Source organism: Amphiura filiformis, chromosome 2 (genome assembly GCF_039555335.1).
Source record: "Amphiura filiformis chromosome 2, Afil_fr2py, whole genome shotgun sequence".
NCBI classification, from domain to species: Eukaryota; Metazoa; Echinodermata; class Ophiuroidea; order Amphilepidida; family Amphiuridae; genus Amphiura; species Amphiura filiformis.
Window position 1 is genome coordinate 25,171,160 of NC_092629.1, and position 26,498 is coordinate 25,197,657.

Here is a 26,498-nt window from a genome sequence, read left to right on the forward strand (position 1 = left end):
ATGGTGAGCACAGCAGCTGAAGCGAGTATCCCATGATGCATTGCAGTATCTGCTTGCTCCATAGCAAACATATACAAAAAATAAGAGTCGCTAAAATAGTTTGAGCTACGGGTAGTTTCACAATACTTAAAGGGGTCATTGAAAGTTGTAAGTGAGGGATTTTACGTACATTTTCTATGGCAAGTGCAGTTCAATTATGGAACCGCAAAGTATAATGGGATAGTCCTTTCAGCTGCTGTGCATGGTGAGGGTGAATGGGCACTTATACTCTAATTCTCTAATTGATTAAAAGAAATTTTGAGTGCAAATTTTAGCTGTAGGACTAAATGCTTAAAACTGCAGTTATAAGTCCTAAACACGATCATGTACATACATGCTCAATGCACAGCATAACTCTGTACAGTAACGTTGTCTCAGTGCAAGCACATCAAAAGTGACATTTTGGGTAAAATCACATTATACTTTCTGTGGGAAGCTTTCATTGAGCTTTAATGGATTATATAGGCAAAAATGTTAAAAAAAGAGTGTAAAGTACGAAATTGAAACACAAAAATTTGTCTCAACTGCAAAATCACTGAAAAGTCACTTCCGTGTACTGACACAATAGCATAATGATTCATGTACAGGGTTTACAATAATCATATTGGGAACAGTGTTTTGATAGCGTTTTCTTATATTTGGCCCCTTCCAGCCGTTGCAGGCCTCAGGTCGGAATTAGTGAAGTGTAAAACTGAAAGCATGGACGCTTATGTAGCCTGAAAACTGAAAGTGAGGATGATTTTGTAGCCTGGCTAATTTGTAGCCTGGCTAATTCCGGCCTGGTTGAAGTTAGCCGAGCCAAACGCCATCAACGGCTGGAAGTTGTCAATTATAAGAAATTATTGGGTGATATATCAGAGGCTCAGTCCAACACCCTTTTTTGGTGAACTGGTACCAACAATTTGCAGACAATAATGGGATTTCTAATGTCAACAAAGAGTTAAGTCCATTTCCAAGCACTTTAGTCACAGACCGGTGAAACATACCATTTCATACAAAGGCTGATGAGGGCAGAAATCTTTGAACACAATTTTCTTAAAAATTGCCAAAATTGAAATAAGAATGTGTTGCAGTGAGCCCTCATGTAGTAGCTACATTTGTATATCGGACAGGAAAATCTCCTATGTACTTGTGGCCCTTGAACATGTTTCAAACAAAACTGCCAAGAGATAACATACAAGGTTTAGCTTTAAGCATGTTCAGGGGCCAATGACACATACACATGTATAGGAGGTTTCTCCTGCCCAATGACGATATATGATTTTACACTTCCACCTGTTACATGTATGTACTGTTAGGCATCATTATATATTATGCACCACTGGTTGCTAGGTTACCAAACTTCCACCTATGTGAGAACTTCTTTATATCCACCTTTGGTTACTATCGGATAGACTTCCACCTAAAAGACTTCTTCATATTCACCATAGGTTGCTTGATCTTGGGTTTTTCCGCTCCCCGGAAAATCTGTGTTTCGCTCTCACTTGTAGGAAGGCGTTTTTTGTAGAGGACTGGGTATTCCTTCTCAAACTGAAAATAGATAATAATTATAATGTAAATTACAAATGTAAATGCAAGACAGGAACAGATGCAGAGAGATTGTCAAGATGTCGTCAATGGTGCCCCACCGACCAAGCTTAGAAATTAAACAATGCAAGTTCACCACAAAATATGACAGTAAACTATATTTTAAAAATGTTGTCAGGCCCATTTTAGACTATATATCCGACTTGTGCAGTAAAAGTTACAAACAGGCAAAACAGTTGGATGTGAATTTTATACCAAATTCAAATTTGAAACTTAGTTTTAAACACAGCATAAGACGCAGACACGAACGAGTCTTATTACACAACCGCGATTGGCAAGTTCTGAAAATGTTGCAGCTGCGCCGTTTGCCCTTGTGTTGCTACCTGCAAAGTTGCTGGCGTACAGAGAGTTCCACGATGAATAAAAAATAAAAAATTTTCCCATATGATACTACCCATTTTTGCTTGTGGAATCCAAGGAGCAGCAACTTTAACTCGTAACATGGAATAGGAACATTTGTGATGTGATCAAGCAAAATCAGTCTGAACTTGGAAATATCAAATTTTCAGTATGTTAAAGGATAGAAAGAGGCATTTACAAAGCTGCATTTTGCAGATAACCCCATTGAAATTGAACAACCAGTTCCAAAGATGTGAGCAATTAAAGAGTTTCCAAAACAAAAGGAAATATATCATCAGTTCCGACTGATTTTGCTTGATCGTATCACATTTGTGTTATGGGCCTCAGTGGGCTATGTAGATTTCAAATGGAGTCATCCATTCAGGTCACGGTAACCCCATTTGAAATTCACACTCCCTATAAGGTTGTGTCTTCCATAGTATGGGATGTATGGATTTCAACTGGAATAGCCCAATAACGTAATACATCATTCCAGGGATCCATTTCACTAAACTTCACGAACCTTCGTAAGTCTCAAAATCAATCATAACTAACGACATATCGCAAATTCCACTTCACTAAACTGACTTACCATCAGTACCCTTCCAAAGTAATAGGGATTTACTACAGGGACTCTTTGTAAAGATACTCTAGTAAAAGGGTATTCGTAACTTACGAATGGTTACTTGAGTTAAGAAGGGTTAAAAGTTTAGTGAAATGGACCCCTGAATACCAATTCTGAACAGGATAACAATACAAAGCCCCAAACCACCTACCCTCTTGAGTTTCTTCTTCTTGTCTTTAACACCGATACGATCGCTCTTGATAATATTCTCCAGTAAATCTTCCAGCGCCTTCTGCGATGCACTCATGGACTGCATCTCGTAATCTTTGGCCGACACCTTCTGGCAGTGAGACGAGGGATGGATGTTTTCTGCGTTGCTGATACTGGATGGCTGCATACGTTTGGCATAGATGTCAGGGTAGGCTTTCTGAAACTGGGTGAAAAAATAAAGAAATTGTGATTAGAAACTATAGTGGGAATTCCAATTGAATGAACGCAGCTTTCAATAGCGTGATTTAATTTTTGCGTACACTGCGAGATGTACGCCAGCGTGTCAGCGACTGTGCGTGAGTAACGCGAAGTGAATCAACCATGCCAACGCACTTTTCGTGATTGGATAGCTTTGTATCCAAGGTCGTATGCGTCGCGTTGTAGTTTGAAATACGCAATATACGATCGCGGTTGGATCGAGTGCAGCTGTTAAAAGCTGCGTTCATTCAATTGGAATTCTTACTATAAAAGCAAAATGTGATGTAGTCTGATCAACTTTGCACATTTTGTTTACACAACACGGCTATGGTTGATAAAAAAAACCTGTTCCCTCAGTTGGGAAATAGATCATTAACCATTCTCTCCAAAAAGAAATCTATTAATACACAGAATTGGCTCCAACTGTCTGGTGGGTGACCTGTGCTTAAGCTTTGTTGGGCTGACTATGCACTAGACTATCGGTATAAAATGTTGTTTTACTTAAAAGGAGGTCATTGGGTACTGAAGAAGTAGAAATATTTGCGCAGTACATTAATTTCCGCGATTTTTGCGCGCAACACAGCTACCGCAAAAATAAAAACATGTAAATATGTGTTTTTAATGTATAGGTCTATGTAAGAAAAAGTTTCTGCAAAATTAAAAACAAGCAATGCAGTTCAAAATTGGCAAAACACAAAAAATTACATGCGCGAAAATGACCACTTTTACAGTATAACAAAATGAAAAAAAAGGAGTCACTGCACCTGAAACAGAGTGGTTGCAAATTTGCCTGCAGGCGGATATTGATCTAATGATGGGCATATAAATATTGTTCCAATTTATAATACTCCAGTACCTGTTTAAGCTTCTTCCTTTTGTCTTTGGCCATCATCTTGTTGTCCTTAATGATGTTGTCAAGAAGCTCTTCCATGGCCGACTGTGATGTCGTCTGTTTCTGTTTCTCATACTCTGCAACAGAGATCTGGCGACAGAAGGCAGGCGGATCTTTGCCCATATCATCTGGTGTGTACTTGATCTGGATAGAAATTTGGAAAAGACAAATTATTAAATTTTGAATTGTTGGTTTTTTATGTCATTGTAACCTTCTTATACATGAACAAATTTTAATCTTTCCCCAGAGTAGGTCAGTGCAGATGAACGTTGAAAAAAAAACCCCAGTGCATCCGGTCGGAGTCTAACCGGCGACCATCGTAGTACTAGCACGACACTCTAACCAACTGAGCTAAAGAGGCACGTTGGAGAAGAGCGGAAGATATAAATCTATAGCGGAAGGCATCAGAACTGCAAATTTATACATGGCCTTAGAGATCTGGCGACAGAAGGCAGGAGGATCTCTACCATATAATCTGGTGTATACTTGATCTGCATTAACTTTATGTGCATTATTTGATACTGCGACCAGCGTAATACACAGCAATGTATAGGATCTGTGCATTTTTAAGGTAGGAAAAAAATTTTTAAAATAAATTTTGGATTTAAAGAGCGGCCTCTTAGGAATAACATACCTGTCCTCTCCGTAGGTACACTAGTCTTTCATCCACATCTCTCTGTAAGTCTTGTGGTACAGCAAAGATGGCAGCATGGTTATCCATGAGGTACTCCACTATCCTGATGGCGAGCCTCTCGTTGAGGTCGATTTCTTCACGGCAACGGAGGATGCATCTTGTGAACGTATGAAGCACCTAGGGAAGAACAAAGCCCATGGTTGGTTAATTACATGATATAATTATCTGAGTAACCAATCGAAGTAGAGCTTTTAGATCTCTCAGCAATGGGCTATTCCAGTTGAAATATCCTTACACACCCCAATGGAAGACATACTCTACATTCCATAGGATGTATGGATTTCAACTAGAATAGCCCAAAATATTGTAATCCCTTTCAGCTCTAATTTTTTGGGTAATTAAATGCTTGTACAACTTTTGGATACAATTAAAATACCTCTATGATGTCACTTTATCTAATTGCTAAAAGTTCAACTTCAAGGTGCCGAATTCAACAGGGTTTTTCCCATGATTTTACCAATTATTTTGGTGCATGTAAAAACACATTTTGATTTTTTGTAAATTCCTGATAGGATTGTGCATATGTATAGCATTCCACTTTTCTATTTTGCCTTTATCATGGGGTATAGCATTTCTTGGAATAAAAACACTAAAAAACTATATATATATTTTTTTAAAGTCTATTGAAATCAAATGAATCCGATTTAAATTTTTAAAAAATATTGAAATTAAAAAAAATAAAAATAAAAAATATCATTTTTGATCAGTAACCCTGCAATGTACATCTTACCAAGTTTCTTGGCGTGCGAGTCCTACTGAGTTGTAGTTGTTCATTCTGCTCAATTTTACTCATGAGTTTAAGTAGCAGGTGCAGTTTGCGTCTGTTGGACGGAGGCAGCAGTAGACAACAGAGTTTCAGTGATTCCTGCATGTATGACTGGTCTTCATGCAGATACAGACCTGGTAAGTACAGATTTTAAAAGGGAAGACAAATATAAATTTGGCTATTCCATTTAAAATCCACACTACCCCTGTGGAAGATTTTGCTCAAGTCTTCCAAAGAGGGAGTATGAGTTTTGAATAGAATAGACAATTGGGTAACTTCCATTTGAAACACTCACTCCATTTGTGGAAGATATAGGTAAAGCCACAATACAGGGGGAGTATGAGTTTTCAAAATGATTAACTCTGACCAATTATATTTGAATAACTTACTCCACCTGTGGAAGATGTTTCCAAAATCTTCCACAGGGGTAGTGTGGATTTCAACTGGAATAGCCTATTAAATGGCCAATGAAATCCAACATCATTCAAGAGGGTATTCCAGTTGAAATCCATACACCTATGGAAGACAAAAACTTAATCTACCACACAGGAGAGTAGATTTCAAATGGAGTCACCCATTCAGGTAATCCTATTTGAAATTCACACTCCCTGAGTGTGTAAGATTGAAGTCATGCCTTCCATACGGGATGCATGGATTTCAACTGGAATAGCAAAATGAGTACTTTTGGGAAGTGGGCCTTTTGGATTTACTCACACAGGCAATGAAAAAGTGATTTTTTTTGGTTAAACAGGAGTATGAGACCCTAAACCATAGGCCTGTGTTTGAAGGCCTTTGCCTTTACCAAATTTCATATACTATAGAGTCAATTTAAAATTTGGGCTTTCCACTGATACCAAACTCTCTGTATAAATGTAGAAAAAGAAGGTTGGAATGAGGTTGTTGATTGGACATCCTAATAATGTTTCTTTTATCACTAAATTTAACAAAATGTTATTTTCATAATAAGCTTGAATAATCTAGATTAATTTACGTGTTATATATTTCGAATTAAAATGTAATTAATAAAGCAATTAAATTAAGTATGGTGACGTGGAACAATATATATATCTTTTAATTACATGGTATTAATTAAGTCAATATTTGACAAACATTCATGCAAGTTATATTCAAAGTTAATTAAGCTTGAATAATACACATGTATACATTGTGTTAAATTTTCATAATTGTAATTAATAAAGCAATTAAATGTTGGTTATTATAAAAGTCTACAGTTACATTAATGTCAAAATATATTAATAAAGCAATGATACTTATTTATAACCATGGAAGTTGTTCTGCTGTTACTTTTGTGGTAGTTACTACACAAATGTTATATGTTTGAGTCTGGGGGGGGGGGGGGGCGGGGCATTTAACATTTTGGCAACTTATTTTCCGGCAAAAATGTGGGCTTCTGAACTTAAATTTCAACAAACATTACACATTATTCCATTGATGTTAATCTGCCACCAAAATCACCCAAGTTAACCCAAAATCTTTTTCCTGCTAATGATACATATTATGGTTTTTTTTTAAATGGGTAACACATTCCACACTCAAGTTTGGACATGAAATCACAGATATGGAGCAAAGGATTGTGTACCTACATATTTGTCTCAATTAAGTGATTCATCTGACATTTTCTAGCTTGCAAACTGTACATTGGTAAACCCTTGCCTGTCAACTTGAAATGAGATGTGCAGGAACACCGGTGATTATCACACAATGAAGGGATGATCAATTAATGGGATTCAAACATGAAATTTTGTCACACAGAAAATTCACAACAACCATTGATGATAAAAAATCATGCAAACAATACCCGATAGGTTGGATAGTAGTTTATCCAACTTTGAGCTAACTGCAATCTTTGAGATTATCTTTCAAACATGCGTTTTGCATTTCAAAATAATTTTTCTTTTGGTGTGCAGAGTGTCGCTCATGGCTGTATGTGTGGTGACCTTAATTTTGCATGCATTTTAATTTTGCCAACTAAAAACATTATATTTCAGGTGCAAATTTTTGGCTTTTGGCATAGGCTTCAAAATTTTACCTTTTGCAAGAGCACAATATTCCCACTGAATGAGAAATACATGTCGCACAAAATGTTTAATAATCTAAAAGTGAAATGCAGAAAATTTATAAAACAAACTGATTTCAATATAAAGCAAATTATAAAAATAAAAGTTGAAATTAAATTGCAAAGGTTAGCACAATATATGTGAGAGTTTTCGTCCCTTTTTGCAAATGCTGCATTGTACCACTTTGAAAAAATGACTGCAAAATAAAATAAGATGGTTAATAAAATTTTGTTAATGTCCATATTCATATCATACCATTTTGAACCCCATGTGCACTACAAAGTATGCCTTTCTTACAGTGATTCTGATTGGTTTACATAATATTCTGAGCAACCAATTAAAATAGAGCTTTTAGATCTCTTATCAAGCTTATTCCTTCAGACATATTCTTACCATAGATCTGATTGGCACAATATATGATACCCTTCTATCAGCATCTAAGAACTAACCTGATTGGTTAAAAAGAGGGCTATATTCACCCATTGCATGGTTCTGCCATGTACTAGGAGAGCCTTGATCTGGCAGCATGCATGAATGGGAAATGAACCGGTCATATAATATTGATATAAAATTGGATCGATTGAGCCCATATTTATTGGGCGAGCTATGAGTCCAATATTTTAAAACTCATAGCGAGACCAATAAACATAGGCGAATATTGTGTATTGAGCGAATCAAGAGCTTCTAAGAGTTAGTTAAGTAGGCTGAAGGATTATATCATGCTTAAAATTGCTATAGTATTCGGCAAGGTCATTCAGTGTCTAACTGCTCAACCTGATTATAGCGTAGAAAGAACTAGGTCATGCGATGCTATGCATGCAGCTTGATCGACGAATGAGGTGCCGATGTGATGATGATGTGATTCAATGAACCAATCAGAACCCCACTTCCGTGTTTAAGCTGTAACAGAGCCAAATCGGCAGATCGCTGAAGAACCTTGCCAAAATTATAAGAGATCTAAAAAACCTCTAATTTGATTGGTTACTCAGATGATTATATCATGTAATTAACCAATCAGGAGCCCTGTCAGAAATGCAGTATAAAATGCCCATGGGGTAAAACATCAATGTGTAATTGCAATTTGACGCTAACATCATCATTACAAGGCAACAACAATGCAATACTTTTCACAAAAATATAAAAATTTACAACAAAGAATTTAAGAAAGATGTTTTTAAAACACAAACAGAATAAAAGATGGTGTGCAAAATGAGATGGGCTGAAATGAAAGTGCTTGAAGATGATGCACGGATAGAGGAAATGAAAATGCATTACATACATGGTACGTTAATTTGCTGAATTGCCTACATCTAATGAATATGCATGAGATGATTACTGAATATGCATGAGATGAACTGATTAGCAGCCAAATCAACCAATCAAAAAACAGCCGCAATGACACAAAAACTGCACAAATCATGCAAGCAAACAAAACGTAGAGAGCGCTTACTTGATGCGCTGTCGCTCCTCAACAGTCGTGATCCGCCAAACTCTGACATCCCTGAGCGGTTGAGGCTGTAAGCGCTGTGTACTCGGCTGGATTGGTTGAGTCCCTGTTGCGACGATTTCAAGTACCTTGAGGATTGCGATAATCCCGGATGTACCGTATGTTGAGATCCTTGTTGTGATGATCTCAAATTCCTAGTAGACTGGGACATTCCTTGCTGAAATGGATCTAGAGGTCTCGGAGGCGGCCATATTTGATTCAAGTCGTAAGCACTCACACTTCTTTGCCCAAAAGATGACGATTGTACGTTATCGGGGGTGTTGTTAGTGCTATTTTCAGCTGAGCTAATAACCTGAGATATGGACAGAGTAGCCCGCATAGGAGGTGGATAAGAAGGGGTGATCTTACGGTTGTTACTAATCTCCGTCGGGGAATTGTTTTTACTACTTGCTGCAGAATTTGAGGCAGATCTATGTGCAGACGATTGAGCCAGAACGGGTGGAGTGTGGTTTGTGGAAGAGTTTGATGAATCAGTGGCGTAACGACTGAGGCTCGAATCAAATTTCTTACGAAGAATTCTCTGGACTAGATCGGAAGCGGAGCCAAACTTCTTGGAGGAACGGAATAGCCTACTGAATGCCGTCTCCTTGGAACCATTGTGATCGGTCGGACTTGGACCGCTCGTGTTTGGGCTCGGGTTGGCCGAGTGAGGGACCGAGTTCAATGCACTATGAAAGGATCCGTCTGTGCTTGGTGTTGTGTGGGTTGAAGTTGGGTTTGACGCCACTATCGGACTAGGCAATGCAGATTGCGGGCTGCGTCCTATCACTTTACACGGGTCATCCATATATGGTATAGGATCGTCAACAGTGCCGATTTCCGTCATTGAACCAAAATGCCTAGGTTGATAATCAGCAAACTGCGCGATCGGCTTCGTGGATATTTGATTCCGACTGGTACTTATACGCCCCATAAATCCATGCGCTGAATGAGGTCGTGAGCTCTTGCTGCAACATTGCTTATCATTGTACCTGTAATATTCCGAAATATCACCCATTCTGTTAATGTTCCGATGATTCTCTGCATCGTAATAGTTGTTACTCTGATACTCATTAATGCTTGTCGATGACAAAGCTTGTAATCCGTTACTGTAACTATGCCAGTTCTGTTGTGATGACGCCCGCTGGTGGTTACTGCATCCTCTCCGTCGACTACCACCACCATGCTGTATTTGCGGAGTCGTTTCAATGTGCATGGACACCGATCGCCGATACACAGGTTTGTCTCTCACTTTAGCGCCCTCTTGCGCATCTAAGAATGTGTTACACCCACGAACAGGTCCGTCAAGTGCACCATGTGGTGTGGCCACCGGTGGATTAGCGTATCCTCCAGGAGTAGGCATGCTATCATTATACGACCCTCCCATGGTCATGTTCAACATCAGATTTTCCACCGATTCAAACGCTGGCATGCCTCGTGCAGTATCTGTCGACATGCCGGGTGGTAACAACTCTTCCTCGATCCAGGGGCGCTATACCCTCTCTCTTTGCTCAGCGATTACTGTTAGGATGAGAACATAACAAGGCAATTATAGAGACATGTTAATAGCGGTGTTGTTAGAAGAAAATGGGGATGGGAGTCATAGTAGTACATAACATACAAAACAAGCTTAATGGGATTTTAGTCTTGAAAGATGTAAAAGAGTACAAAATTGAGCATTGCAACAGATTGTACTGTACCTTTTAAAAATAAAGTACATTGATCATCAATACAAATTCCCTCCATATATTCGCCGTAGAAGTGATGTTACAGGATTAACTACCATAGCAATAGACTAAATTAATTTTTGAATATATCGCCCTGCACTACATTATAGTACAAGCAGATTGCACTCTTCGTCTGTGTATACATGTCTGCAATGAAAGATTGAATGCACAATGCCTCTCTTTTACAGGTGAGAGTGATCAGCATGAAATGAATATTCTATCATAGAATTTATATGATTCAGGTCTTTATCCCTGTTCTTTGACATCTATGGTTCAATGCAGAGGGACCACGTTAAAGTATAGTGCAGTACGCTATATTCAAAAATTGTTTTAACCTATTGCTATGGTAGTTAAACTTAATCCTGTTACATCATCACTTCTACAGCAAATTCTGAACTTTCTCTAGGTGTCAGAAACATGTCAGCTACAACTGCAGCAACGTGGTTACAATGTGTTGACAATCTTTGCAAAATCCGAAAAGCTTGGCACCAAAATTGTGCTATTCCATTTGAAATCCAGCTCCTTATGAAAAACTTGAGCTTGTATCTTCCACACAGGGAGTCAGTATCTTGAATTGAGTATTAAAGTTACCTGAATGGGTTACTCCATTTGAAATCTACACCTCATGTGTGGGAAGGGGGCGTATTGATTTCAACTGGAATAGCATACCTGCCAACATTTGAAAACTGGAAAAAGGGACAAATGGCACACTGTGTCTGAAAAGTGGGACATTTCCAATTTTCCTATACATTATTATAGGATGAGTTTTACAAAAAAGGGACAATGAGTAAAAAATGCTTTTTTCGGCATTTTTCTTTTGCCCAAAAGTGGGATGTCCCTCCTAAAGTGGGACACTTTGCAGGTATGGAATAGCCCATTGTTATTTCAATTCCTTTGGGAAACTCAGGCATGAGAATGATCATCCATGAAAAAACCTGAAGTGTTTAAAAAAACCTGAAAAAGTATGTGAAATTGGGCTAAAAAGCCCAAAAATGGGCTGAAATTAATAGAAAGTGTGAAAAATTTGGACAACAAAAAAGCCTGAATTCATGGTTTAAACCTGAAATTTCTCATGCCTAGAAACTAAATATGTGTGTGCACTATTTTGTACTCTTTTTTCTAAAAAATTATTATTTTAAAAGCAAACGGGATTCCTCACATGGCATTTTCAGTCACACACACACACCAAGACAAACCACACACAATTACTTGAAACACAGGCAGAAGCACACAAGCTTGCACATATCTTTAGCCAGATTCACACAGCAACATGTATGAGGCATCTGCACTGATCAAATCTGCTGAAAAAGTGGTCATAAAAATGGTTAACTTCATGATTCTCATCATTTTTAGTAGTGACTGTACATAGTTGAAGATATAGTATTAAGATATGAATGGATGTGCTTTGAATTTTAAATCAGACATGGTACAGGTGTTCATACTGTCAATCATGCATCATGCTCCTCTTACTTAACGCAGCATATTGAATGTGGTGTCCACCGTGCTGCATGGTGAAGTATGCATTCAAATTCGCCAGAATTGGTTGAGATGGTGAAGAGTGAATGCACAAACAGATTATTTTAAAAAGTATATCCATGTATGCTCTTGCAATGAACATCTCCATATAATATCATGCACTACAATGACATCATGCATCCATATCAATAGTCGCAATAAATTTTTACCCCCATACCATGTCTTTCTTAATTTCATGTCGATCTTAATTATATAACACTAGGACAGACAAAATGTTTCACTGAGCTCAGCCAAACTTTGCTGCTTTCGGTTACAAATTCTGGTGAAGGGGTACCCGGCATTTAGCATTTGAAGCCCAAACCTATAAAGCCTGTAGAAAATTAGCAGGCTTCACTGAATCTACACACACCGCTCCGATACCACCGTTGACCAAAATTCTATCAAATCTATTTTACGACCACGCTTGAATTGACAACACCTTGAAACCTAATGACGTTCTATTGACCACAGACAACGACCCCAGACATGCTTGTTTTATGAAATTTGTTAATTTTTTAAAACCGGATCATAATTTATATGTAATGTCTACAAGTTTATATCCCATCTTACATCTAAATGGAATCAACCAAATTTGTTGCATTTGTAAAATGCTTCCTCCTTTTAAAATAATTTTCAAATTTGGTTTTCCTCCTACCTCATTCTCAAAATAATATATTTGTTCTGGCATATCTGTACAAAAATTATGTCTGGAAATAAATTTAAGAGACAATAATTTTGTCATGGTCACCTTTGCAAACCATCTTAATATCAACATACGAGGGGGTATCAATTAGAAATCGCCCAGAAGTGAAAGCTATATCAATGAAATTTTGTCAGTGCAATCACTGGTCCTTATGTACACTATGGTGCAAAAATGGTCTCATAAGTATGTTTACTTTTTTTTTACAGGTGACGCTAGATGCTAATAACCTGCTGCCCCAGTTACTGCGCATAAACTGCAAGATTGAGAAAATTGAGGCAAGCAGTGTTATTAAGATCTTGCATTTGAAGGGTTGCAGTGCCTAGAAAATCGATGATGAAATGAAAGTTATCTTCGGTGGTGATTGTGATATTGTCACTGTTGCTTTTTGGAAAATGAATTTTTTATTTCATCACAGATTTTTTGGGCACTGTAACCCTTAATAAGGAACTTAATCATGCTACATGCCTCAATTTTCTCCATTTTGCTGGTTATGCGGTTACATAGGCAGGTACTGACATCTAGCGTGTGTAAAAAAAGTAAACATACTTATGAGACCATTTTTGCATCTTATAAGGACCAGTGATTGCACTGACAAAATTTCATAGCTCTTTCACTTCTGGGCGATTTCTAAAACTTTTTGATACCCCCTCGTATGCTACAGTACTTTAGAACATACTTCCTCCTATGGAATTCATCAATAACTTATCATCTTTGTACAGATTATACTCACTAAAAGCCTCTGTGATGAGTGGATATAAGGCGTATGTCATCAATGGTTCACACAGTGTGTCAAAGTAGTTGAACACTGTCCTGAAGACGTCTCGCTCAAAAACCAGGATACGCTGGGAGACTGGAGTCAGTTTGGTTAGGCCCTATAGATAAAATAAAGTGCAATGATTTATAGTGCGCTACACACAGGCACAACGCCCAGACATTGATCCACAAGCCTCAGCACACTTTACAGGATCTTGCTGACCACTATGGCCCCACATCATTCCATAAAACAACAACTCAGGGACTTTGCTGCTTAGAAGTACACACCCTAGACTTTCCACAATTGACCTTCGCAACTAGGATCAGCTCTAGAGTCTTGTACGGGTTACAACGAAACAATTAGCAGTAAGTTCCATGTCCAGGGAAATTTCAAGTTACCTCAATTTTTCCATTAGACAAGAGTGTAAAAAAGCAACATTTGAATAAAAATGAAATGGGAGAGTGTCTGAGTCTGAAAATGTGTCAAATAAAGTGGTTCAACCACAGACTATCCATCCACAAACAGTCTGTGTGCTTTGAATGCTGTGAATTCTTGCATATTCATGAGGGCTGAATGTTAGATTGTGCATGTCTAACAATAATGCCACTGTTGTGTGAACATGATCGAGCACTGCGATGTAAAAATACATGGTTTGTGGAGAGGGTTAATTGCAGCTCAGGCAAAGTGTCACTTGAAGTGGTTCAATTTGACGATCTCAATGATCCACATGGACTGCCTTTTGAGGAGAGCAAGAGCAATCGCTCTTCTACTGCTCTCCTTAAAACTGATATAGGAGAGTGATTTTTAGCTCTTCGTAATTGACCATTTTCTCCTTACATTGTATTGTAAATGTGATCAAGTGAAATGAGTCAGATGTCGATCAAAATCAAAATTCCATAATTTTCAATTTACTGCATGAGCCATTTTCAGAGCTATATGTTGCAGAAATTCCCATCATAATTTGACTTATGGTTCCAGAGATATGGCCATTTTAGTGTTGATCAGAACAATAAAATACAAAGGAAGTTGAATACTATTTAATATAGGGTGTATCTCAAAATCAATATTCCCGACATCCGACTCATTTTGCTTGATCGCATCACAAATGCTCTAAACAACTCTCCTTGAAGGTTCCAGAAGAGCTATTTAATGCTCTCCTGCAAATTACAAAAGACAGTCCCGGAGACCACCACAATTGTGTGGGTGCCAAGCACTCCTTTCCCCAGTGCAGGGGTTCTCAATCTGTGGGGATCGTAAGCAAACTAGAAACTGGGGAGGCACTAAGATGTTTTCCAGCAAGGCTCCCGCTAGCCTCCAAAAGCTCACAACTGTAAAACCTGGTCGGGATATGCATGTCGCACAAATTTGAGTGCGAATCAAAATTGCATTGCATTGCATTACAGTTTGATGCAAATATTTGACTAATCCTTTCATTTTCCTGATGAGATTTTAAAGATTTATGTATCAGTATTATTGTCTAACAAATTATGTGAATGCAAACTTGCTGACAATGTACGATGGTTTACAAATTTTATTTTTGCTCTCATGTTTTGAGCGAAAACTTAAGTGATTCACATGTCACTGCTGTAAACTGTCTTGCCTCTGAAGTTGTTGCAAAATAGTCCAATTAACAGAAATGTTTTGTAGACTCCTAACCGGAGCGATCTTACCTTTCCGATGTTGATTATGCAAGAAGTATCAACATCGGAAACGGTAAGATCGTCCGGTGTACGGAATCTATATACTTACACCTTGCCAGACATTTCATAGCGGAGAGAACCCAGTGTGGTAGGTCCTCCTCTTTATTCTTGACAATCACCACGCCACTACGACTCATATGGGTACAATTATGGATCAGATTCCTGGGGTTGACTACGTCAGCATTCAGGAGACCTTCAAGAGATGTTAGCCACAGCAAACGTTGCAACCTGCAAGCATGGACAGAAAAACAAAAAATTGTGTTGATTCGCTAAATTTGCATCAGCTTTAAAATAGCGGACACATTCCTTGTGAGTGCAAGATAGTTGTATATGCAATGGGCTATTCCAGTTGATATACCTACGAGAGGGAAGACGCATCTCATGACTTGGGTTTGCATCAAAATGTAGCATTTGTAAACTGCCAGAAAATGATGTAAAAAACTTCTAATTGAAAATTGCCCATGTGTGACTCATTCTCCTTGATCATGTCCATTCAGTCTTCTGGTGCGTTGCTAGAAAACCACAAGAAATAAAAATGCACTTTTTGCGCATGCGTTTGCAGGTTTGCAGGGAAAACCTTGTTTTAGTTAGCAAAATGGCGGATCTGAGCAATGGGCGAATCCCACATGCCCAACCCCAATCCAAATTCTGAATCTCTGACATGAAAATCCCAAAAAAAGTAAAGAAGAGCAACAGCCTGGAAAACCATCTTTTTTCCAGTTTGGGCAAAATTTTTTACTTCAGGAATATTGTGAGTCAAAAAGTATAATGTATACACTGGTCCAATGGCGTAACTATATACGACTTAAAAAAATAGTAGTGTAGGGGAAGCAGCGGGCACATGCAGTGACTGAGGGGGGCTAAAATTTAAAACTTCTCAAATATATAAGATACCAAAGTTATAACTGCCAGTTCATTTGAGGGGTGGGGGGGGGGGGCTTGCTTGGGTTTTGACTCAACCCCCTCCCCTTTCTGGTTTAGCCTCTTGCCCAAGGCTTGGTCAACATAATTATTATTACATACCTTATCAGTGTTGCACTCTTCCACACCTCGTCTATCTCTCCCATGGTCAAATTCCTTGCCACTAATCGGCACTGTGGCATTGCGCTGCTGGACGATCTCCATCCTGGCTGCGCTGAGTGCGCTCCATCCTGGTTGCGAAGTCTCAACGGTTTCTGCGGAGGAGCCCCTTGAAATTTCTTCGGAACGGCAACAACTGGAGTTGCATCACGCTGATGTTGAGTTGTGCGGGTACTGGTGTGATGAGATGTTGTGGAAGTTTGAGTTGCCGCGGTGACCGTCTTTTGTGGTTCGTCGAGTGGTTCCATTTTGGGTATGGGGGGTTTCAGAGGTAGTTCAGGAGAGGCACCTTTGGGGCTACTGCGTAGGTTGGAGCGACTGCTGAAGGCTGAGCGCAGCTTCTTGATAGGTGAAACTGGCACAAATCTAAATACAGGAAATAAATTTTAGGGGTTAGTGTAATAAGGTCCGCAATAGCTGCCAGATTCATATTTTTATTTAAAGCTCTTTAAATGTGACCAGATCTGGTCCAATCAGGCTAATGTTGGCAATAATGATTTCAAGAGACATCCATGGGGATTCAGCAGTCTAGTCATTTTATGTACTGAGCAAGTTTAAGTACCGTAATGGTAGTAACTCAATTTTCAAAATTTCCAACTTTGGCCTGAGTGGATCAGATTGGGTCACAAATGTACATAAGAGAATTAAAGATCTAGATAGGAATTGTAGGATAGGCTCTAGATAGGAATTTGTCTTTTGCCTAGATCCAATATATCGATTCACAATGGATGGACTGCATGGCCAATATTTTTATCGTACAAAAAAACCAAAATGTAGTGGATGCCGGCGCAAAAATCCTATATTTTATTCTCATTCTTAAAGGAAAGTGACCTGATCTTGATATATTTGGAAAATCAAATTCTTTAAACTGGCCACGCGTTTTGAACTCGCCACCCAAAAATGGTGGTTTTGTTACACTTTTCCAAATCGAGACACGTTCAAATTGTTATATCTCTGCTTAAACAAAAGGTATTGAAGTGTGTTTGGTGTCATGTTGTAGCTAAATGTGTGCCCTAACATACCTCCAAAGGAGAATTGTTTATCAGCTAAGATAGTGGAGTTAGAGTTGTTTGAGTTCAGAATGACCGAGGTGGGGGATGAGGCGGTGGCGGATGAGGCGGTGGCGTTATGTGTAAAGTCTATGGGAAATAAAGATTTTGTGGGTGCGCGTTGAATCAACTGATCATATCTTTGCATCCATATGGGCTACTGACATGGTTAAGAGCTCTTTTGAAAGATTATTTATTCTGCTAATTGTTTTTAATCATTTTGAACTCTTTATGATTGGTTTAGTCTATGAAATGCAAACTTTTATGTGCAAAACTACCTGTTTTCATATTAAACACTGTAGTAAGCAATGCGGATGTCTTCAAAATCTAAAAGTTGCCCTAAATTTTTAATTACTTATCCTATCATAGTCAAAGTTTACATTTTCTGAGAGGAAATTTGATGAGGAATCTAAATATGGACTTACTTTTTTTGTTTGGGTTAAGGGTAAAATGTTTCAGTTCAAAATATGTTGAATTGCAAACAAATTTGAACATATTTTGGGACACCCTGTATTCCGAGATTACCAAACAGCTGTGATTTTTTTTCTTCCAAAGTCAGTAGGCTCCCCCTAACATCTAACCAAATCAATGTTGTTTACTTTCAGTTTATAACTGCAAGTTAGTAATAAGCAATGCATTAAGTGACCCATTTTTTATTTGGATTTTTTTTTTTTCCACCCTGTATAACTTCAAGGTCACCCTGTACAATGAGTTGAAATGTGTATATTTAAATTGTTTTTGCCTTCAGCTTTCCAAAAATGTATACTTTTGCTAGTTTAGGGTTGATAGTTGTGGAGATATTCTAATTTGAAACTTGATTGGTGTAAAAATTCATAATATTTGTGATGTAACGCTAAGGGTGGCGAGTTCAAAACACACGGCCAACTATAAAATGTTGTCCCTTTCAAACATTCATGCAAAAAGATTAATGTTCCTTGTAAATGCGACTAATTCCTAATATTGTATTTCTGAAATTTAATACAGCGTGAAACTGACCAATAGTCTACAGTGTTTTTGTTAATGATAATCATCATGATCAAGTAATACATTGATATCATATGAACGATGCTATTTTTCTCATTTAAACATATAACATACTGAAATTAGGAGTTCCAAATCGGTGTATTTCCGAATATCATCAAAAACCTATTAGTCTCAATTGTGGTATACCACAGTTGAGACTAATTCAACAGTTTTTTGATGATTTCTTCAAAAATATGAGAAAATGTTAAAGAGAAAAATATAGCTTTCACCTGATACCAAAACCTGTATATTTTGATAGAAGTTGGGGGTGAGGCTGTGAATCAGGTTACCCACCTCAAGGTCAGAAATTTGGCGAGAATACAAGAATCTATTCTCGCAAAGATTCTCGTCAACAAAATTGCAAGAATCTACATGGAATATTTCAGTTTATCATACAAAGTTATATGGTGAGAATCCATGGATGTTTGCAAAATTCCACTGGGAGAATCCAAAGGGATTCTTGCACTTGGAATTTCTGACCCTGCCACCTTTAATCATACATTACCGTACAATGTATGTTACTTACTTGTACAGCTGCCCATTATCTTCAAAGCTCTGGTCTACCGCTGATGACAGCTTCGTCTTTGACGTCTTTCCAACTCTGACCTGCTGGATCACTTTGCTCTGGACAAACTTGTCCAGCAGTGACACCGCCTGGTTGCGTGACACCCACGGACCAAAATCTGAGCTGCTTTGAAGATACTCGTGAAGCCAGTCCACAGCCTCAGTGGTTGTGAAGCAGTTGTCGTATGGTCTCATTCGCCAGCGGTGGCGCTTGAGTGGCATCAGCGAGCGGAAGTCTTGGATGATTTTGTTCCACTAGAAATGAATAGAAAACATAGAAAAGAGCAAAACTTTAATACGGTACCGGTATACAATGAATACAGGTCTTCAAAATATGGAAAGAAGTGAAATGATATCACATGTGCTGAATAACCTGTCTATAGACCTTTTCAAAGTGTGAATCGGCATCGGAAATGTTCGCAAAATAATCACATGGACGCGAGCGTCTTTACACGCCCGCGTAAATACACATAAAATGTCCCTCAACTGCGTGCATTGACGCAGAATTGAGTGCGCGCCCAAGAACTCCGATATGATGACCTGTTTTTCAAAACTGAACTGAACTGAACTGAACCGTTTTTAAAAACTGGGTCATCACTTCGGAAAACGTCAACATGAAAAGGTCTATAGATCAAGACAGGTCTGCAATATACTGGTCAGTACACACACAGCGCAAGGAATGACCTTCATTGTGTTGTACTGGTACCATAAAATGCGACACAAAATTGGTGCCGATCCACTGAAAAAAATGACTGGAGAGTGGCGAGAGATAGCTCATAGCTTGGAGTTCTAAGACGGCTTTGTGCCAGGTAAGCCGGGCTAGCAACTAGCATGATGAAGGGGATCTGTACCGGTACATACATAACAATATCTCGAGATACTCTAGCTAAAATACAGGTTTACATCTATCTTACATTATCTTGCTGTATTTCAGCTAGAGCGCCAAACAACAAGCTTCCGGGTTTTTTTGGAGAACAATACTGTTACATAAGACGAAGAATGATATCAAAGCATTTTGATATCATTTTAGAGTATGACATGAAAACTATGCATCAATTTTTATATTAAAAACACAAAACAATGTGCAAAATTCAATTTTTTTAAATTTCTTAGGTCAACCATGAATGATCCTAGCATTTAGGTCTAGGTCCTGAGACACTACAAAACCGAAAAAAACTTTTTTTTTTTTTTTTTAATTTCGGTACCGGGCAGGGAATTTCCTGCCGGGTAAAAGGATTATCGGGCGGGACTCGAATACCCGGGACTCACTCACACCCTTAGTACCGGTACGTACAATTAACTTTTGGTTCATCGCATGGCTAACGAAATCGGCCTAAGCGGAACTGCACTGCGACTGGTACAAGTCATATTTTACAGAACCACCAAAGTTTGTATCAATGATACTTTTTCTGATCTTCATCAAATGTACTACATGGCCTTCCACAGGGTTCCATCATTTTTCAGAATTTACATCATCCCGGTGCGGCGGTTGGTCATATTATCAGGAAACATCAAATTCAGTATCATTCATGCGTGCAAATTCAAAGCTAGAGTTCTCAAGTAACTTTCATCCAAATTTCAACATTAATATTAATTAGTCCGAATAACCAGACCCAGAACAAAATATTAATTTCTGACATGATCCTGTTCTGGGTCTGAACTGTTTCCATATCTTGATGGTAAATTGGACAATAGAACTTAAGCACATGGTTCTATGTGACAGCTTTTTAATCCCTATTCATGTTACGTGAATCACGCTACATGTATTATGGACCATCCTTCTGATACTTGGACAAGCGGAACGGTCTTTTGTCTACCTCTCTGTTTGTAAACAAACCAGGAGGTCGAAATTAAGGGTGTGAGTGAGTCCCGGGAATTCGAGTCCCATTCGAGGATCATTCATGGTTGACCTAAAAAAAAAAAAAAATTCATGTCATACTCTATTGATGATTTCAAAATGCATTGAATTTGAATGCATTTTGAAATCATTAATAGAGTACCGGTATGACATGAATACAAATTATCAATTTTTTCATATTAAAAATACAAAACATCTTGAATTTTTTTTTTTTTAGGTCAGTAATAGTACGGCACTACATTTTATATGATTTTAAAAACAGAATAAATAACCTCCTGTGCAAAATATTGCACTGCTGTCCGACTGAAAATCAATAGCAAAGCCAGGAAGCAAACTCACTGAGCTCTACAAGGTAACAAACAAGCACAAGCATCGAAGACGAATGCGTGCCGTAATCATGGTCATGATGGTTAGTAATGCATTTTGGGTCAAGCTGGGAGAAAAAAATCCCAGGTCGACCTAGGCTAAAATATCGTATCGCACACGATAGACCACCTAAGTTATCGTAAATCGGTTTCTCCTAGGTCAACCGTAAATTTTGGCACTCCTTTTGTGGTGGATAATAATAAAGTATAAAACATGCAGGCATATGTCCGGCACTTAGGCAGGGTGAGTCTTTGTTGGATTATTTTATTTGATCCTATTTGTGACCTCTTCTCATAATTTATTACTTTCTTTTTCTCACAAGTACCGTCCATGGCATGCGAACTTGGATGTAACTTAGCTTAAGCTTAGTAAGGCTTAGTTAGGTATGTATCAGACATGACGGTGTTAACACCGTCATGATATAGGCCTAACTAGCTTAAGCTTACATCCAAGTTCGCATGGGCGGTACTACGACTCGCTGTTCAGACACGTGAGAAAAGGAAAGTAATAAATTATGAGAAGAGGTCACAAATACAAAAAAAAATGAACAGGATCAAATAAAACAATCCAACAAAGATTTGAAAGAATCACCCTGCCTATGTGCCGGACATATGCCTGCATGTTTTATACTTTATTATTATCCACCACAAAAGGAGTGCCAATTTCTATTAGCCTAAGCTGTCTTTCTATCAACAAGCGCGGCATCTCCCATCTTGACCGATTCGGCGTTAAGTAATGAACTCGAACTTCGAAGACTTTGAAGGCTAATTAGCTAGAGTTCTCGAGTATTAAGGTTCGAGTTGACAATTAAGGTGCATGCCATTGGACATGTTTGAATTTGTATTGCAGTACATATTCATGATATTGTGATACATGATCATAGAAATTTAAAGGGACTGAAACTATTATGCATGGCTGCACAATTTTGCCCAGCCCAGCTGAGCTTGCTTTGTCCATTGATGATGCACACCGTCGACTTCCTATACGATAAATATAAATTTAATACTCCGTTGGTGAGCGACGGGCGACGGGTATTTCACCGAACGCAAGAAAAGGAGTTCTATCTGATTGGCTAGCAATCGATCGCTTAGGTCGCTTAGTAGTCAACTACAAACTCAAAACTGAGCAATGTGTTCAATTCGATTGAAATCGATATTCTATTATTGCCGTAGATAAAGAGAGTGATAGTGTGTCAATAATGTACATTGTATTGCAGCTGGATGTTACATGCATTCTTTTATATAAATTTTTTCTCAAAGAGTTGAAAATGATCACAATTTTTACTCAGGATTTCAAATTTTTTACCCGCAAATTGCAGTTAAACATATCCACAGCAAAATACCGGTCCTCACTAATTAGTGTATTTAATTTCCAGTTAGTGTATTTAAGATAAAACCTGACAACAAATAAAATTTTCTTGCAATAGAAATATCATATGGGATACTGATATGCATACCTGCCAACATTGTAAAAATAAAAATCTGTACAGGGCGCGCGCGATCCGGGCGCGCGAAGCACACGCTCACCCGTAACGGCACATGCTTGCCAACCTTTGGAACTAAGGTTGGTGTCTAATTAGAGTGAAGCGAGAAGCAAAACAAAACTTTGGAAAAAACAAGTTATAGACCATAAATTACTTGTTATTCAAGGTTGAAAAAAAAAAATTTTTTTTTTTTTTTTTTTAATTAAATTTTTCTTCTTCTAATTTTTGGCAACTTTAGAGAACCACTGGAACTATTCTGAAGTGCTAAGATCATTCACAGGTAATTTGAAAAAAATTTGAAAAAAAAATTACAAAAAAATTACAGTTTGTTATCCTTAATATGTTAAACCATTAACTAGTGTTTACCTCTTCATGTATCACATATTATAGATGCATTGGTTTTCCATGCATTTATAATATGTGCTACATGAAGAGGTAAATATTGGTTAATGGTTTGCATATTAAAATAACAAACTGTAATTTGTTTGTAACTTTTTCAATTTTTTAAAAATTAACTGTGAATGATCCTTATGATCCTAGCACTTCAGAATAGGTCCAGTGGTACTCAAAAACTTTGAAAAAAAATCTTAAAAATTTTTTTTTTTTTTTTTTTTTCAAAATCGGATTTTTCAGATTTTTGTGACCTTTGACCTCAAAAATCGGAACGAATCCGAGTAAATCGGAACGGTTGGCAGGTATGGATATGGTAGGCCGCAACCGCCACAACGTGGAGCTGCTACGCGTAGCTGACTTTTTGCTCCGTGGAGCCAAATTGACCAATCATGATCATGTTAGAGTTTTTCATTACTCGGAGGTAAAACTGACTAATTAAGTACGACTTACTCATTACGTGAAGCGAATTTATTCATTAAGAATTTGCCAGACGAGCGTCCACGTAGTTGCAAGATATCCTCGGTCACGAAAGTTATGATTCAAAAAGTAGTTTATGAAAAGTACTGAACTGACTTATTATTAAGATGGACAATTGGACATGCACTCATAAGAAACTCATACAGTATTGTACATAACTATATAGCTAGGCAGAGTGGTGGTAAACTATGCACACAGTTCTGCGATCTGCAGTGTATCGCATGGAGCTAATTTGTATAACTTACGCAGAGTGGACTGCGGAATTCGACCTTCAGCAAACTGCAAACCAGTTCGGATTTACTTTATATACTGGTAGTAGGCCATACATACTGTAGTTACTGTCCGTTTTCTATACACAATACTCAGTGCGCTCACCATTGACGCGTGACCTCTACAAATAGTGTATGTATTGTTAGAAGTATATAGGCCATTGCCTAGTTGACATCACTGTGTAAAAAATAACCGGCCAATATTTAAAGTATTCTCTGAAATTCTAGAAAATATAGTTTTGTAACATGTCCTAAATTTTTAGCTAATTTAGGTGTTTGGAAATATTGGTACTTTAGTGTTTTAGGAAGGATATGTAAACGACAGATAACACCAAAAAATATGAAGAAATTATTTCTAAACCGTGTTAAGTCATTAAGCTTCTCATTTTCAAGAACGCTGGTTAACAATAAGCAGACTATTGTCTCATTTAAGTAAACAAAAGCCCACAGTATTGTTACCTTGCGTTAAGCTTTATAATCGTTCACCCAACTGAAACTATAATACCAGCTCATTGCACAGGTAAAACAGACACAAGTGCAGTGTGTATTTAACCAGAGAAGATCTGATGTAACATAGTTGAGCTGTTTTCATTGAGTGTTATCTTGGTTTAATAGCTTTTAATAGGGTTTAAGTCCTTCAAAGGTCGTGGTGAGTTCTACTGTAGACATGACTGCATCATGATTATTTTAAAGTCAACAACATTCAACAATATGATCACCGTGATAGTATGAGAGTATACCGTGGGTGTCAGTGATCCTGGCCTGACACAGTAGACAAACAAACAAACAAACACGCCACACACATGACACATACATGCAAGGTAACATTGACCATAGGTATACCTATGCATTGACTATACACTAATCAAACAATGGTATTGATCCTGTACAACTGGTCGTGGTTCATTTACAATCGATTCATTTAAAATCCCCATAGTAAACATTAATTTTGGCAAGAGTTTTCTCTCTCTGGCGAGGATGCATCCACTGGCTCCAGCGTAATGAAAAGATCTAACATGATTGGTCAATTTAGCTCCATGGCGAAAAAGTAAGCTACTGCCACGCGTAGCAGCTCCACGTTGTGGCGGTTACGGCCAGCCATATATTGATCATGCGAAAATCGTAAAACATAGAATAGAAACAGTGTGGCAGGCTCTCAAAATCTCAAATTGTATGCGTAGCCTGAGTGTTATCTCGAACAAAATCATTATGCGTAGTTGTTGAAAAACGTGAGGATTCATCGTACTATCACGGCAATTTTTAACACGAAGATATAGGGATGATGACGGACAAGCGGTTAAAGACAGCATTGCGTCCTATTGTTATTGCATTGGATTATAGAGGATTATATGACTACCACAACATTTTCTGTCAAGTCCAAACAGCTAATTTAAATCTTATTGATGTGTAATATTGATAGTGATAGGAATCAATAACTAGGCATACTTTGGGTATGATGACATGAAGAATTTAACATGAGGTTTTTTTAATATTATAGGTCTATTATTTAGATAGAAAAGAAAAAAATGAATGAGTGAAATAATTAAATAAACAAATAAATAGATAAATAAGTAGATAAGTAACCTCCCCTCACAAGTGAATAAGTAATGATACCTAAAATAAAAGAAATAAATTAAATTTTATCAATATCAAAATAACACCATTGAACATGTTGAAATGAAAAGATCTAAATTAAAAATTAAAAATGAGCAAGTGAAATAATATACAAACAGAAAAATAAATTTAAATAATTTTTTTTTACTATTATAAGAATAATAAATAAATTTAATATAACAAATAAATAGATGAATAAATATTAAAATAATAAGCAGAGTTCCACCCAATTCGGTATTTATCACTCCCAAATCAGTACTATAAAATACATAACAAAGTAATAGGCCTAAAATTAAAAAAAAAAAAGTAATAGGCCTACCATAGTTTTACTTGAAAAATAAATAAATAAAATTCTAGTGTTAGCTGTGTGTGTAGGTAGGCCTATAGTCACTGGCCGCAATGCTGCCTATATGTGTAAAGTTGTAATTATTGATTATAACGGTGCTGCTGTGAATGCTTGAACTTTAGCAATCAATTTACTTCAGATGTATTGGCATAATCCTCTATAATCCAATGCAATAATAATAGGACGCAATGCTGTCTTTAACCGCTTGTGATGACGGTGTGTGATGCTCTCTCTGCTGGCTCTGCCTGCCCACGTCAATGCTTCAAAAACTTACCAATTTTGTTGCCTTAAAAGGCTCCATGATGTTTAATTTTAGCGTGTATCGTTGACGGAAATTATGATTTACGACCTGATGATATCATTTTACAAGTTTATCTCTTTCAAGTGTCAATTTTTACATGCAATCTTCCTTCGCCAACACACACATGTTTTAATCCAATTTTGATGTTGTTGATTTAAAGCGACCGCTGTAGTAAACAAACACGCGATTGGTCAACTGACAAATACCAGTTCGAAGACGTTCTCTGATTGGCTGCTTCTCCAGTCAAGCCCCTCCTACTAATTGAATGCTGTCAAAGATTCACAGCTTAATTTGAACAATTTCAGATTATCAAACCCCTAAATTTTGAGTTAAATGTATACTTCAGCGTCATATTAACACTC

The 26,498-nt window shown here is 37.6% G+C and overlaps 1 protein-coding gene across 1 annotated transcript; it reads right to left on the reverse strand.

Annotated features, from left to right (window-relative positions):
- Positions 1 to 1,265: 1,265 nt before the first annotated feature.
- Positions 1,266 to 26,442, reverse strand: LOC140146020 (DEP domain-containing protein 1A-like). Its single transcript, XM_072167759.1, is given in 12 exon segments — positions 1,266 to 1,569; positions 2,742 to 2,963; positions 3,855 to 4,034; positions 4,525 to 4,701; positions 5,315 to 5,484; positions 8,879 to 10,435; positions 13,590 to 13,689; positions 13,691 to 13,731; positions 15,363 to 15,541; positions 16,337 to 16,759; positions 18,992 to 19,284; positions 26,110 to 26,442. Coding segments are annotated over 12 exon segments (3,516 nt in total). The 5' UTR covers positions 26,137 to 26,442; the 3' UTR covers positions 1,266 to 1,422.
- Between the last annotated feature and the right edge of the window lie 56 nt (positions 26,443 to 26,498).